Source organism: Miscanthus floridulus, chromosome 17 (genome assembly GCF_019320115.1).
Source record: "Miscanthus floridulus cultivar M001 chromosome 17, ASM1932011v1, whole genome shotgun sequence".
NCBI lineage: Eukaryota > Viridiplantae > Streptophyta > Magnoliopsida > Poales > Poaceae > Miscanthus > Miscanthus floridulus.
In genome coordinates, this window is record NC_089596.1 from 100,968,386 (window position 1) to 100,982,928 (window position 14,543).

At 44.9% G+C, this 14,543-nt stretch overlaps 1 protein-coding gene across 1 annotated transcript; it reads right to left on the reverse strand.

The window, feature by feature from the left end:
- Positions 1–3,004: 3,004 nt before the first annotated feature.
- On the reverse strand, positions 3,005–5,453 carry LOC136516328 (GTP-binding nuclear protein Ran-2). The gene is made up of 8 exons (XM_066509692.1): positions 5,302–5,453; positions 5,136–5,205; positions 4,253–4,309; positions 4,049–4,166; positions 3,818–3,907; positions 3,550–3,729; positions 3,378–3,455; positions 3,005–3,241 (listed from the first exon to the last, which is right to left on the reverse strand). The coding sequence occupies exons 1-8, from the start codon at positions 5,302–5,304 to the stop codon at positions 3,172–3,174; spliced, it is 666 nt and encodes a 221-aa protein (XP_066365789.1). The 5' UTR covers positions 5,305–5,453; the 3' UTR covers positions 3,005–3,171.
- Positions 5,454–14,543: the final 9,090 nt, after the last annotated feature.

The window sequence follows — 14,543 nt, forward strand, 5'->3', positions numbered from 1 at the left end:
CAGTTCTTGTTGTTGAAAATACACACGCACACACTAGGAACGGCAGGGGGGGGGGGGGGGGGGGGGGGGACGACGAGGTCTATACGAGGCCATGTTCCAGCTTTAAATTTCAACTTGCCGCCACTGGATCTGCTGCTGTTGTTGCCTCCGCGGATGGTGGCGCCGGGGATGGTATGGACAATACGACGGTGATGGTCTTGGTGGATGTGGAGGTCGTCGTCGGCCGCAGCGCCCTCACGGAGCTCGCCAGCGCCCACGGCAGAGCAGGGCGGCACGGCGGCCATGAACACACCGCGCTTCTTCACGAGTCGTTGGCTCTAGTTGCTGGCTGCTCCCGCCGTGCTGCTCGAGTCGCTAGCCATGCTGCTTGATTCGTTAGCTGCTCTGCTCTCCTCCGGGCACGGCGAGCACAATCCGTCGTGCTTCTCTGCTCTCCTCCGCAGCGCCCTCGAAGGGGCACGGCCAAGCGCAGATGCCAGACGAGGCCGGGGTCGTGAGATCCGGCACGCGGGGATGACGGAGGAGCTCGGCTGCCGCGCCACGCGAGGCCACGGTCGCGGCGAAGGGGCAGATGCGGGCCGCCGTGCGCGGCGAAGGAGCAGATGCATCGGTGAGGAAGGAGGGGTGCGCGGGTGAGATGGGAGGTGAGGGGAACGGGTACCGGTGCTTAGCCGCTCCGCGCGAACGGCCGAATCGGGCGTTCTACCGGGGCCAGGCCCCAACTGTACGGTGGGCCAGCGCGAGTCAGGCTCCGGACCCCTTACAGCCTTACAGGCTGTGTTTAGTTTGCGAATTTTAGAAATTTGGTTACTGTAGCACTTTGTTTTTATTTAGCAATTATTGTTCAATCATAGATTAATTAGGCTCAAAACATTCGTCTCGCAATTTTCAACCAAACTGTGCAATTAGTTTTTTTCGTCTATATTTAATGCTCCATACACGTATCGCAAGATTCGATATAATAGCTTAACACTTTTTAAAAAAGTTTTTGGGAACTAAACCAGCACTCAACGAGTCCAAATTAGCTCTAGCAACCAGGCTAGGAGCTGGCACCCGACCACCGCACCATGAAGAAATCGGCTGGCATTTCTCTCTTTGCCCTCGATACATAAGCGCGTGAGACGACACTGCTAGTGTAAATATACAAAATAAACCGTGAACATTCTTCACGTCAAATCCATTTGATCTTGAATGCACCAATTAGAAACATCCAACGACAATATAAAATTTTGACAAACAATAATTTTGAAAAAACCAGACCAGCCGGCTGGTTGCCCACTCATTTCACTATTCATCAAAACCAGCCGAACAGTGTTTTCTCTCACCAAACCAGTCAGTTTCAGTCAAGTTTCAGACCAGCGAACACGCCTTATATTATCAAAATGATTTTCAGATAATTAGTGACATCAATGATTTTCAATAGAAGTTTAGCGACGTCAATCTAATGCTGTGGCTATCCCGGTGATAAAAACGTTACAAAGATTCAACTATATAGGACTTTTATGTCTAGTAGATATAGAGAAGGAATGTGTGTGAATTGGGTGTCTATAGAGTTCTGCTTACTTTACACCCTCACCCCCCACCACCACAACCACCCACGCCCCCAAAAAAAAAGAGTTGTGTTTTCTTGAAAAAAAAATGGCCTACTCTAGTCTCCTCACATGTTTTAGTTCTCTTCTCTGGAAAAAAAATTTGACCTCCTCTGTTGTGGGCAAAATATAGGGCTTATTTGGCACAGCTCATTATTTTTGTCAAACACTCATTTCCAAAATAGCTGTTTTCTTCTCTCACAAAGACATGAATTAAAATACAGCTAAAAAAATGGCTTATCCCAGCTTTCTCCCTCATTTCTCTCTCATCCATGCATGAAACTATTATGAATTCCAGCTTTCTACGGCTGTTTTTGTCAAACAATTTTTTCAAAACAGCTCTAGCTTCGCTTAGAAAGTTGTTCATTAAGCTGTTTTTAAAAAAACAGCTTTTAGTAATAAAGCTAAGCTACTGGCCATCCGGACCCCTTTAGCCTTGCCAGGATTAAACGCCCAAATCGCTCGTTCTTCTGGAGACTGGCTTGGCCAGGCACCGTTCCCCGTTCTCCTCACCTCCGGCGCGCGCCCCCTGCTCCACACCGCTCGCCTCTGCTGCTCCGCTTTCCTCTTCCTCGACGGAGATGCCCACCGACGGTCCCTGCTCCTCTTCCATGCCGGCCCCTTCGCGTGAGCTCCGCCAATCCCGCAAGGCCCTGCACGAGCACCCCCGAGAAACGCCTTGCCAAGCCCGCGCCGGAGCGCCTCGTCCCGGAGGCCCCGTCGGAGCCCGAGCTCGTGGCCCGGAGCACCTCGTTGCGGAGGCCCCGCCGGAGCACCTCCTCCTTCGCTGCAGATCCGACCTTACCCCTGCTTCTCCGCTTCCCGCTCGACGCCATATCCTTCGCCCTCCTCCTGCGGTCTTGCCCAACGCCACGGGGGCGCTCGCGCTCGCCGCACTGGCCCCGGCCTCCGTCCCCATCGGAGCCGCAGCCAACGCGCGCTTGTATAAGGAACGGAGCCGTAGCTAAGGACTCCAGCAGCCAAGGGGTTCGCGCACGCCGTCCATGGCCTCCTCTGCCGCAGCTGGCAGTGGTGGTCCGGCTTGTTCCGGCAGTCCGATCTGCGCCTGCTCCTCGGCTGTGGTAGATGACCCCCGACATGTGGTACGTCGAGCTCGCCGTCGGTGGTAGCAAGGTCCATGCCGGCTCCAATGGCCGCCTCGTCTGGCGCCACACCCCCTGGCTCGGCGCCCACGCCGCCAAGGGGCCCGTTCAGCCCCTCCGCCACGTCCTTTATGAGCGGCGGTGCTTCCCGTGCTCGTTGGATGCTCGCCACGCTCTGGTTCCGTTCCCATTCAAGAGGCGCCCACCAGATGTTCAACAAAATTTCTCAAAGGGGTTAACCTTACCGATTTAGAGAAGAGGTGATTGTATCAAAAAAAAAATAGAGGAGGTGATTGTATAAAAAAAAAACCAGGCAACCAAACACACAAAAGTTCCATCAATTTCCACACTCAAAAGTTGCAACACGTCCAAGGAAAGAAAGATGCTCCAGACAATGCTAACTCAAGAGAGAGTTCACCCTAGAACAACTTAAAACGTGAGGCACAACTCCTGCTCAAGTCCGAGATTCATGATCCTCTCTACTCAATCAGATCATCATCGTCATCAGGGAGAGGTTGTGCAGCCGCTGCAGCAAGCTCAGCTTCATGCCTGAGTCAATAAAAAGTGAATCAGTTCTTGCAACACTTCGAATTGAGGCGACAGATTAAAGGGATAGTAGGAACTTCCGGACAAAAACAAAGTCATGTCGATTATAAAGTGGACAAAAACAAAAGGCGACACTCACTGCTGCTGCATTGCCATGTCGATGGTAACTTCCGGAGGCTTAAGAGCAACAGCTTCAACAAAGTGAAGGTTCGGATCACTGTTAAGACCAAAGACATTGTCAAGAATAAACATATAGTGGTAAATGGTTGTGAGCACAAGATGCAATAAACAAAAGTAGGTTAGTCAATTACCCAGCCAGTTTCCTTGCAAGGTAAAGGAAAGGTTTCTCAAAGTTGTAATTGCTCTTGGCAGAAATTTCATAGTACTGCAGATTCTTCTTCCTGTGGAAGGTGACCTGCTTGGCTTTCACCTGCCTGTTCTTGACATCAACCTTGTTACCACAAAGGACAATTGGGATGTTTTCACACACCCTGCATGAATTCATAATTGAACATCAGAATTTACCAACAAAATTATAAATAAGTACCAAGTTTATGACAAAGAAAGACTGCAACAAACCTGCACAGGTCCCTATGCCATGTTGGAACATTCTTGTATGTCAGCCTTGAGGTTACATCAAACATGATGATTGCACATTGACCATGGATACTGCATGGGAATAGAAATCGCAAAGAGTGTCAGAAAATGCAATCGAAAATAGTTCAGTACTGAAAGTATACATAAACTTTATAGTGTATGTACACTTGTTAATTCAGATGTTACTGAAGATAAAACACGAATAAGACTTACTAGTATCCATCCCTGAGGCCACCGAACTTCTCTTGCCCAGCAGTATCCCAGCAGTAGAACCTGATCTTACCACAGTTCGTGGTGAAATCCAATGGGTGGACTTCCACACCAATGGTTGCTGAAACAACAAAATGCATTAGAGAAGCTGGAAGTATTATTGATGGCAAGTAAATGAAGGAAAACCCCAATCAACATGATACTTGCGTTCATATTTCTTCTCAAATTCTCCAGTGAGATGCCTCTTCACAAATGTAGTTTTACCTGCAACAAGAAAACATGAGGGATAAAAATCACACAGGGCCAACAGAAGAGACGGATAATGGATAGATGTGGTGTATAGTCAAGCATCTAAAGCCTGTGAGGGCAATAATGTTATGCCTTAGCAACTGAAATTTGAACCATCTAGCATATGAAGGTTGCAAACAAAAAGATTAATGGCGTCTGGACGTGAGAGTTTTCATACAAACAATCATGCAGTTTCTTAGCAAGAGCTAATTAGGTTGTGCATCAACTGAATTTCTATCGTATTAGCATACAAAATATTAGAAACAAGAAATCAACCACCTCCACCTCAAATTTAGTTGCATCACATGTAGCCCTAACTTAGAATAGAATACGGATTTGCTACAATACAAAAGATGATAAAACAACTGGATCACAAAGAGTCGTCCTTATAATATTTTAAGGTATTGAAGTGGCATTGGGTAGGGGAGGCAGCACCCGTGATCCTCTGCGTCTATGTGAAAAAGGAATCTAAATGAGAAACAAGGTCTAATATATTTGTGCAGTTTATATGTGAAAACGAATCTAAGTGAGGGGAAACAAGGTCTAAAATATTTCTGCAGTTTATATGAGAAAACGAATCTAAATGAGGGGAGACAACTACAACATAGACATGATTAAAATCAGTATTAGCGGAAACTGCCTATCTAATATTCCAGTCACGGAGATCGTGAGGAAACCAGGGGGAGGCAGCCCGTATGATCCACACAACGCCCAAGTTCAATCCATCAGATCTCGTAGAAACATTGGCAGCTTCTACCGTTCCTAACAACCAATACAGACACGGAGCGATTCGGAAACTCACCCGTTCCGCCATCGCCGACGATGACGAGCTTGAAGCTGGGGTAATCCACGGTCCCCTGATTCGGGAGCGCCTGCGAAAAAAACACAAAACATCGCGGATCAGACACACGCGGCCACAGATCCCGAGATCAAACACGGCGGAAATCGGATCCGTGCGGGGCACTCACCATCTCGGTCGCACTGGAGGGGGGCCGCGCCTGATGCGGCGATGCGGCGGGCTTCGGAGCACGGGGTCGGGGAGCAGCAAAACCCTAGAATTCGAAATGGAATTGGGCGAGCCGCCGGTGGAGGCGGAGGGTTTTATAGCTGCGGTGGCGTGTTGTTTTTTTCCCCGGGGGTGCGGGGTTTTGGTAGCTTTGGATGGACGCAGGAATTGTGGCCGCCGGATCTTGGGCGGCGGGCGGCGATCGCATCCGGCTAGCTTTCGTCCCACGCGAGATTTCTGGCCGTTGGATCCGAAGGGTGCCGTGAAGGGGTGGGCTGCGTGGGCTTTTATCTTGTGTTCGTTAATGATCAACAACACGAGGTGATGGCCCAACTCTTCTTTTCATATGGTGTTTGCTTACGGCCCAATATGTTTATAGTTGTTCCTCTAAATGAAGACAAATATGTGCTTGTGATCTGTACAGTGTGTGACAATGACATGATGTGATCGCAATCTGAGGCAATAGACTCGTACTACAATTTCTTTCACTGGGCGAGTGATTACAAGTGGTTCATCTAATCTAATCTAATCTATCTACTAACGCTCAATTATCTAATCTATCTACTAACGCTCAATTATTTACAAAAAAAAATGCGTCGATGCCCTGGAGTCTCCAGGAAATTTGGATTTCGTAAGCGAGGAAAAGCCATCTGGTTACTCACGCCTTGTTTAGTTCACCCCCAAATTTCAAAAAGTTGGTACAGTACCTGTCACATCGAACGTTTGCGGCCTGTGCATGGAGCATTAAATGTAGACGAAAAGAAAAACTAATTGCACAGTTTGGTGGAAAATTGCGAGACGAACGTTTTAAGCCTAATTAGTCAATGTTTGGACACTATTTACCAAATAAAAACGAAGGTGCTACAGTAACCCCAAATTCCAAATTTCGCGAACTAAACAAGGGCTCAGACATCTAACACTTGTGTCTGAATTGACTTCAGTCGTTTCTATCGCGGCATAGCTGCATGTACAGCCAATGTGCTAACCATCACCATCACAAGACACGAGTATGATCCAAGGAAACAGAACTTATTGGAAATTGGATTCATACTTGTGTCTTTGATTTTCTCTTGGGCAGCGACAGATTTACTGTATCATGGACAAAGAGGAGAAGAGAAATAAGAAATAATGAATTCGAGTTGTTTGTATAGATTTTTTTTTCTGTGCATCTGGATATATATTATTGTCTAGATACATAGCGACCACAATACGACGATCAACAAGATTTACAAAGTGGTTCAACTAAATAATCGAGCTAATTGCACTTACAGTGTAGGTAGGTAATAACACTGTCGACACGAAAATGTGTCGACACATGGCAAGCCGAAAGGATCTGCTTAGGATGAACCCGGAGATCCGCTTGGCTTCAACGCATGGTTAACCGATCCTGTGAATTCCTCCCGAGGCGTGCCAGTCAATTTGACCTGCAATTGACAAGGAGAGAAAGTTTATGAGTAATTTAAGGTGGAACATGCCGGTCTTTGCCCAGACAGTTCTAAGTGTGTCGCTTCGGGAGCAGACAGACGGGAAAATCGACTAAATAGCCGATACGCACAAAATCGGCTGTTACGTACAGTAAAGCTTATGGATCGTAATTGATTTTATGTTGATGAGTACAATGCCCGCAGATGTAAGTGAAATCATCAGCTGGGTGGATATTACCAGTATGAATCATTGAGCCGATGAATCTAACAAGAAATGATATAGCATGCAAACAAATCGACTGTCTAATACAAATTGACCTATAAACGCTCTAACTCTAATCTGTTATCATCAACAGTGAGATTCGATCAGATCGATGGCAGCTATAATGATAATAACAAACTAAAACCGAAGAATCCGTAAAACCATCTATATTTCGACAGGCTTTTCTGAAAGACATGCTATACGTGAAGGCTCAAGCGAATCGACTGAAATAGCCGATTCAGGTGAAAATGAACTACAGTGTGTGAACAATCGACTATTTAACATGGACAAACCTATGGACTCATCAGACTTAACATACTATCTCTAACAGTGGGGTTTGATCGGATCGATGCAACCGTGATAAAAGACAACAAATCAAACCCTTAAAGTACACAGATCTATTCACGCTTAATAGAATCATGGACGCACGCTGTAGGCGTTAAAGCATAGGCGATCGACTATTTAGCCGATGCAGACATAGCAAACAGTTAAGGTCACACCTAATCAAGAACAAATCTACTAACTAGCATCCTCCGATCTATAGTGCCGTTTAGTGGGGATCGACCGGATCGTTGCAGCCATAATAGCAAGCTATAGACCAGATTTAACTAACAAGCAAACCTCTTCAAGATCATGCATGCCTTAACCGCGTACTATGCACGATCAAGATCGAAATAGAACAGCCGATGAAACATAACGCGTCGCTTAGAGTAAGAAGCATCATGTTGTGACAAAGCAAACGACCGACTAAAAGGATATGAGGCCGATCTAGATCGATCTCGATCGGGCAGATTGATGTTGCTGTAAACTAATATCAATAAGACCATCAGCAAGATCGATAACTTAATGAATCTACCCGAAGGACACCACCCTTAGGTAGAGCCGATAACATTACCTTAATCTAATTTGAGCAGTGGAGGTCGACCGGATCGATGCAGCCGTACTTGAATTAGACAAGAGTCGATAACTAGCTTATACTAGAGTTCGTAGTGGAGGTCGAACTTAACCGATGCAGCCGTACAAACAGAAGTATAAGCCATGACGGTACTTACAGACAAACTGGAGGTCGACCGAACCGATACAGCCCTGCTTGTTGAAGAACTTGTCGATATCTACTCTACTCCTACTCCTAAGGGTTGGCACGGAGTCAAAAAAGTAAATTATATTTGATTGATTGGATGTCCTTTTTACAATAGCCGGGGTCCAATATTTATACCCGGAACCTAAGCATGAATCCTTCTTAAGTACGACTCATTATAATTTCTAGCATAAGATAAACATTCCTAATTTAAGATAACTTGGATCCTAATCTTTCCCTTTTTTGTAGAGTCTGACATGTTTTTTCCCCGACGCTAACCGTAGCTTTTTGTCGTTGTCTGCTGGCGTCATCTAAAGAGAGCCGATTCTAGTGCTGTATTTGAATCAGCTGATATCGATCCTTATGCAATCAATTCTTAGATGACATGATCTTAGAAGCTTCAAGTTCTCGCATTCTTCTTCCCAAATTTTGGTATAAATACATGTCTCCTAATTTTGGGATAAAAGTAATTTTATTCCAAAATTATCATGCATGTACCTCCGATAGGTCCGTAGTCACGGGTAGAGAATCTTGATCTGGGGTCTACTGTCTGTTATCGTCTTTGCAAGCTTATGAGCCCATGCTTCAAAGCTTTACGAGAGCATCATTGCTTCATGGGCGCTTAGATCCATCTTTCCAGGCCGACTATAAATATCTATCCGACTCTGGCGAGAGCAACTCAACAACTTTAGTTATGTTTCTCTTCTGTTTGCTTCTTCGGGTTCCTCTAGCTCCACCAGACCTTCCATGGTCTAATTCCTTGCTATGAGGATCTTGAGTGGTTAGAAGATTTCTTGTGCATAAGGTGATTGTGTCGCTCATTTTAGCGCCTTGTCGAGCAAGAAGATCATCTACTGCGGTTAGAAGAATTCTTGTGACATCATGTGAGTTTTCTCACCATGATCACAGAGCTGTTCTAGTGTTTGCAAGGGCTAAAAGTGTGGACACCTTCCCCTTGTTTGCTTCATCAAATGCCCATTGGGAAAACCATAGACTTCTTTTCCACAGTTTCCTAGCCATCGATAAATGGACATCTCTTAATAGGCAGCTTTCTTTCCCGTTGTTTCCCAGTCATCGAGAAATTGGTTGGGTATACGGGCATTTTTTAAGTAGGCGGCCTTTTCTCTTCCCCTGGTGCAATTTTATCAACGGGCCGATATGACTTGGTCCATGATGACCTTCGGTCTTGTGGAGATCCGGACTCCCTTTAATCCAAAGAAGTCTTGGTGGGTTGATCGCCAGTTAATGTAAACCCTTCGTATCAATCCCACAATATTTTGTAATTATGGGAAGCAATAAGTCCGAATCTATTGTCTCTTCGTGATCCGTCCCCTAAATTTATAGAGTGTCGATTTGTTTCCATATCTGATTTTAATTCCACAACCACGGCGAAGCCTATCTTCTCATATCTCGGGCTATATATACGGGCCACGGCTGTGGATCAAAAAACAACCTGCTTCGTCCCAAACCTTCCGTATCTTTGGAGTGATTCTGCTTTCTCATAGTTTTGAAGGCATGGAGAACAGCAAGAGGTCTGCTGAGGAGGCCTTCAACGGGTCTGTGTCGCCATGCTGGTGTCTTCGTCATCAGGAGGGTGCAACCTGGGATGCTCCCATCGTCCTAGAGCATGGGGCCGACTCCGCTCAACTTCCGAGGTCGTCCTCATCAACAATTCGCCGCCAGCTCCCTTGCTACGCAAGGAGGCGGATCGACAGCGATGATTTGATTGCTTCCATCGACCAGGCTGGCCAAAAGCTCACCGACTGCCTCTCCATCGTAGAATCAGCTCTGGCCATGGTTTAGCCCCGATCACCCTCTGAGGCCGACCAGGTAAAGGAGAGGTTGGCCGAGGCTGAGGCCAAAATCATAGGTTAGATGCCTACCACAATTTTCTGTCTTTTCTTAGTTTTTGTCTTCAAGATCTTGATCACCCCTTTCTTGAATCTTTTTAGATGTATCGGCCCAGCTAGAAAGCCTCCAATCAGTTGTGGAGCACGCGACAGTATTCGTCAATGCCAGGAGTACCGTGCTAGAGGTTTGCTTGTACGACATCCCAAACCATGTCAGAGAGGTCGCTCTTCATGGTGCCACTATAGCGTTGGCTGCTGCGCAAGCTCACTCTGGCCACGAGCTTCGGCTTCTTCCCCATGGTTTTCCAGCCACCGAACACCCTGGGGATCATGAGCGCCTAGTTGAGGATTTATTCGCCGCCGCCAACTCTATAGCCCTTACTTCCCAGGCTAATGATATAGTGAACAAAGTGTTCCCTGGCCTTTAGCTTGTAATAGGAGAAGCTGGCAAACAATTTCTTTGTTTAAATTGGTTTCTTGTACTTATATTCCATGCATCAATTTGTGTTTGTTCTCGCTCTATAGGCGATATATATCGTACCGGCTTTTACTCCTTTGGATCTATTTTTGAACTAGAGCGCGACACCCTTCTGGTATCGGCTATTAGAGCCAGTGATCAAACAAATTGGCTGTCAAGTATTAATCTAAACACTAGGATAATATTTCTTTAGATATTTTCCATTTATTGCTCTGTCAAACTCTTCTCCTCCTAGCGTTTCCAAAATATAAGCATTGCCAGGCGCACAGCGTTTAATCCGATAAGGTCATTCCCAATTAGGTGACCATTTGTTGAACTTGTTGTCCTTTGACCCGATCGGTAATTTTACTTTCTAGACTAAGTCTCCTTTAGAAAACTGTTTGCCCTTGACCTTTTTATTGTAATACTTGGCAACCCTCAGTTTATTGGCCTCGATATTCTCAAGAGCACGCAGTCGATGGCAACTCAAGTCCTCTAGGTTGTCTATCATAAGATTCTTGTAGACTTCGACTGACAAATCATTTTGCAATGTGACACGCCTTGATCTAGTTTGAATTTCCCAAGGAAGGGCTGCATTATGACCATACACAAGTTTATAAGGTGATGTTTTAATCGATCCATGATATGCCATCCTTTATGCCTATAGTGTCTCACTAAGCGTTCAATGCCACTTCCTTGGCTGCTCCTCAATCTTTTTCTTGATCAGCTTAATCATAATCTGATTGGATGCCTCTGCCTGGCCATTAGCCTGAGCATAGTAAGGAGAAGAATTTATCAACTTTATTCCCATACTGGCAGCAAAATCTTCAAACTCTTCTGATGTGAACATTGTCTCTTGATCGGTAGTGATAGTTTGAGGGATCCCAAAACGGTACACAATATGCTCCTTGACAAAGTCAACCATGTTCTTTGAGGTTACCGTCTTCAAAGGAATTGCCTCAACGCATTTAGTGAAGTAATTCGTTGCTACCAATATGAACTTATGTCCTTTACTTGAAGGCGGGAAAATTTGGACAATTAGATCAATTCCCCAACCTCGAAACGGCCATGGTTTGATTATTGGATTCATAGCCGATGCAGGTGATTTCTGAACATTACCAAAATGTTGATAGTCCTGGCACCCCTTATAATATTCAAAACAGTCTTCTAGTATTGTTGGCCAGAAATATCCAGTTCATCTTATAAGCCGATTGATGAGATCCACATATCCCTTCATGCACATCATCCATCAACACCTTAGCTTCTTCTGGATTTAAGCATTTAAGCAACACCACATCGACTGATTTGTAATACAGCTGATCATCTAGTAAAACAAACTTTGTCGATTTATACCTTATCTTCCTAGTAACCTTCTATGATGGGTTCCTAAGGTAATCGGCTATTTCAACTCTTCAATCATTATTCGAGGTTTCACCACTTAAGACCTCTTGAAATACTCGATAACCTGACGCACTTTGAGCTAAACGATTAGCCTCTTGATTCTATTCTCTTGGAATATGTTGAAGAGAGACATGAGGAAATTCCTTGAGCAACCCTTGGCACTCATCATAATATCCTCTCAGAGTATCTTCTTTACACTCATATAGGCCGATCAACTGATTAATAATTAACTGTGAATCTCCAAATACTTCAATTGCCTCAGCCTTTACTTCATGAAGAAGTTGAAGCCCCTTAAGAATAGCTTCATATTCCGCTTGATTGTTGGTAATCATTGGTTCAGCTAGAAAAGCGAACTCAAAACTTGCCCCCTGAGGTGAAATAATAACAACACCAATGCCACCACTTTGTTTGCATGATGACCCATCAAAGAACAACGTCCAGGGTACCGGCTCCACATAGCCAACACTTGGCTTATGATGCTGGGTGACAAAATCGGCTATTACTTACCCTTTGACTGCTTTAGCCAATTCGTACCTCAAGTCAAATTCTGACAACACAAGAATCCGTTTTCCCATTCTTCCATTTAATATTGGCATTGATAGCATGTACTTGATCACATCAGTCTTGGAGATAACTGTATACTTAGCCGACAATAAGTAATGTCGTAACTTAGTGCAAGAGAAATATAAGCATAAACATAACTTTTCGACGGGAGAATGTCTTGTCTCCAGATCCATAAGCCTTCTACTAAGATAGAAAATAACTCGCTCTTTCCCCTCGAACTCTTGTATCAGGGCCGATCCAATTGTCTAGTTATCGACCGATATGTACAACTTAAAAGGCTTACCTTACTAAAGAGGGACCAGCACAAGTGGACATTTCATATATTCTTTTATCTCCCCAAACGCCTTTTGTTGTACGTCACCCCACTTAAACTCTTGATCATTTCTCAACTTCAACAAGGGAGAACACAACAGAACTTGTGGTAGAACCGCCCGAAATAGCACGCTTACGGAGGTGCTCGTCTCCCACTAGACACTAAGCACCCCGAAAATAGGCTACAGCGAGCGGTATCCGTCGGGCACACCCCAAAGGAGAACCTGAAAGATCCACATTTTCCCAAGGATCCAATAATGAGAATGTGTTACAATACAGGTCCATTTCATACATCAGAAGTTCTTAAAAAGTACATTATTACATTACCAAATGTAAGAGTGTGGAATGATAAACAACGGAATTTAAATAAACATCTAGCGATAGAAATGAGGATTCCGTTTGAGCCCACTAGAAGAATCCTCCACACAAAGGTACTTCTCAAGCATCACCTACAACAGGGGTAAATAAACCATGAGTATACAATGTACTCGCAAGACTTATCTGACTAGTGGGAACAATTTCCCTACTCCAAGAAATATGATAAGCTTTATGGTTTGCTGGTTTCTTTTGGGCAGAAAGCAATACTAATAGTGAGTCCTTACTTATGTTATTATTAGTCGCATTAAGTTATTAGCTATCCAGTCTATATAAGCACATGTTCTACTTTAAAAGCAAGAGTTGAGCAATCAGTTCCATTTCTTCTCCTTTCAACTTTCAGTTCTTACTACGGTGCTAAACTGCAGACAAGCCATATCGGAACACCGGTGATTCACGAATCAATGCCCCTAGCTGGGTGCCCTGAAGACACACGCCCCGCTTGTACCCCAGGCACAAGCAGGACCAACCCATCACTCTCATGTCCTAGGTGTCCAGGTCCCCATCCAAACTTGGACTCTAAGCCCCCACTCCTATGTCCCGGACTCAGTGCAGTGTAAGAACCTCCACCATCTCTGCCTCCAATCAGTCGGTCCGGAAAGAGCCGAATCCACGACAAGAGAGCAACAAGTCTTCCCTGCGCCCATACCCAAGTATGTGCTCGGGACAATAGATCTGTGACTTGCCTAGAGCCATATGCAACGACCGGTCCTTAATCGACACAGACAGGGAAAAAGTGTAACCAAGCTATGTCCTGTTGGCCGCATGACACAACCCCTTATACCCACCAATACCCAAACCATATCTCTGTCCGGTCACCATTTACCTTTACCACATTTTACCAGGAGTGATCATATTTATCACCTACTTGTGAGTAACGGCAGGTTACTAACGCTACCGATATCCTGAGCATAGCGGCTACTTGCCATGTACTAGTAGGACTCATAGGTAGATATATTTATGCATGTGGTTTTCATAAAATACCTATAACGTAAATACACATCATATATATATATTTAGTGATCATTTAAAATAAGGGTTATGCACCGGGGCTTGCCTTGGGCAGGCGACGGATCAGTAAGGTCAGCACCAAAAGGCTTCGGGGCTCCCTCCTCCATGAGGATCTCCTCGTACTCCTCAATCACTTCGTCGTACTCCTGTTCGTCGATGGGCACGAAGTCTACCAGCTCATGATCTATATGCATAAAATGATGGTGCAATGCTTAGTAATATAACAATAGCAACTCTTAAAATAAAAGTACATCTGTTTAACTACTAAGCTAGTGCTACCGACCACGGTACTAAGCTATCTATTGTTACCGATAACAAGTTTGAAGTATGACATTCATTATTATTATAGCAACTACTGGTATTATTACTCCTAATGCTGATTAACGCTATATAAGATAAAGCAAGGATAATGGCTACTCTATTTATCATCCTACTCTAGGGCTACAAAATTTACAGCAAGTACATAATAA

Coding starts and splice junctions, on each gene's coding strand:
- LOC136516328 (XM_066509692.1), bottom strand. Junction 3,730..3,817: donor TGGCATAGGGACCTGTGCAG/GTTTGTTGCAGT, acceptor GAATTCATGCAG/GGTGTGTGAAAACATCCCAA. Junction 3,242..3,377: donor GACATGGCAATGCAGCAGCA/GTGAGTGTCGCC, acceptor TTATTGACTCAG/GCATGAAGCTGAGCTTGCTG.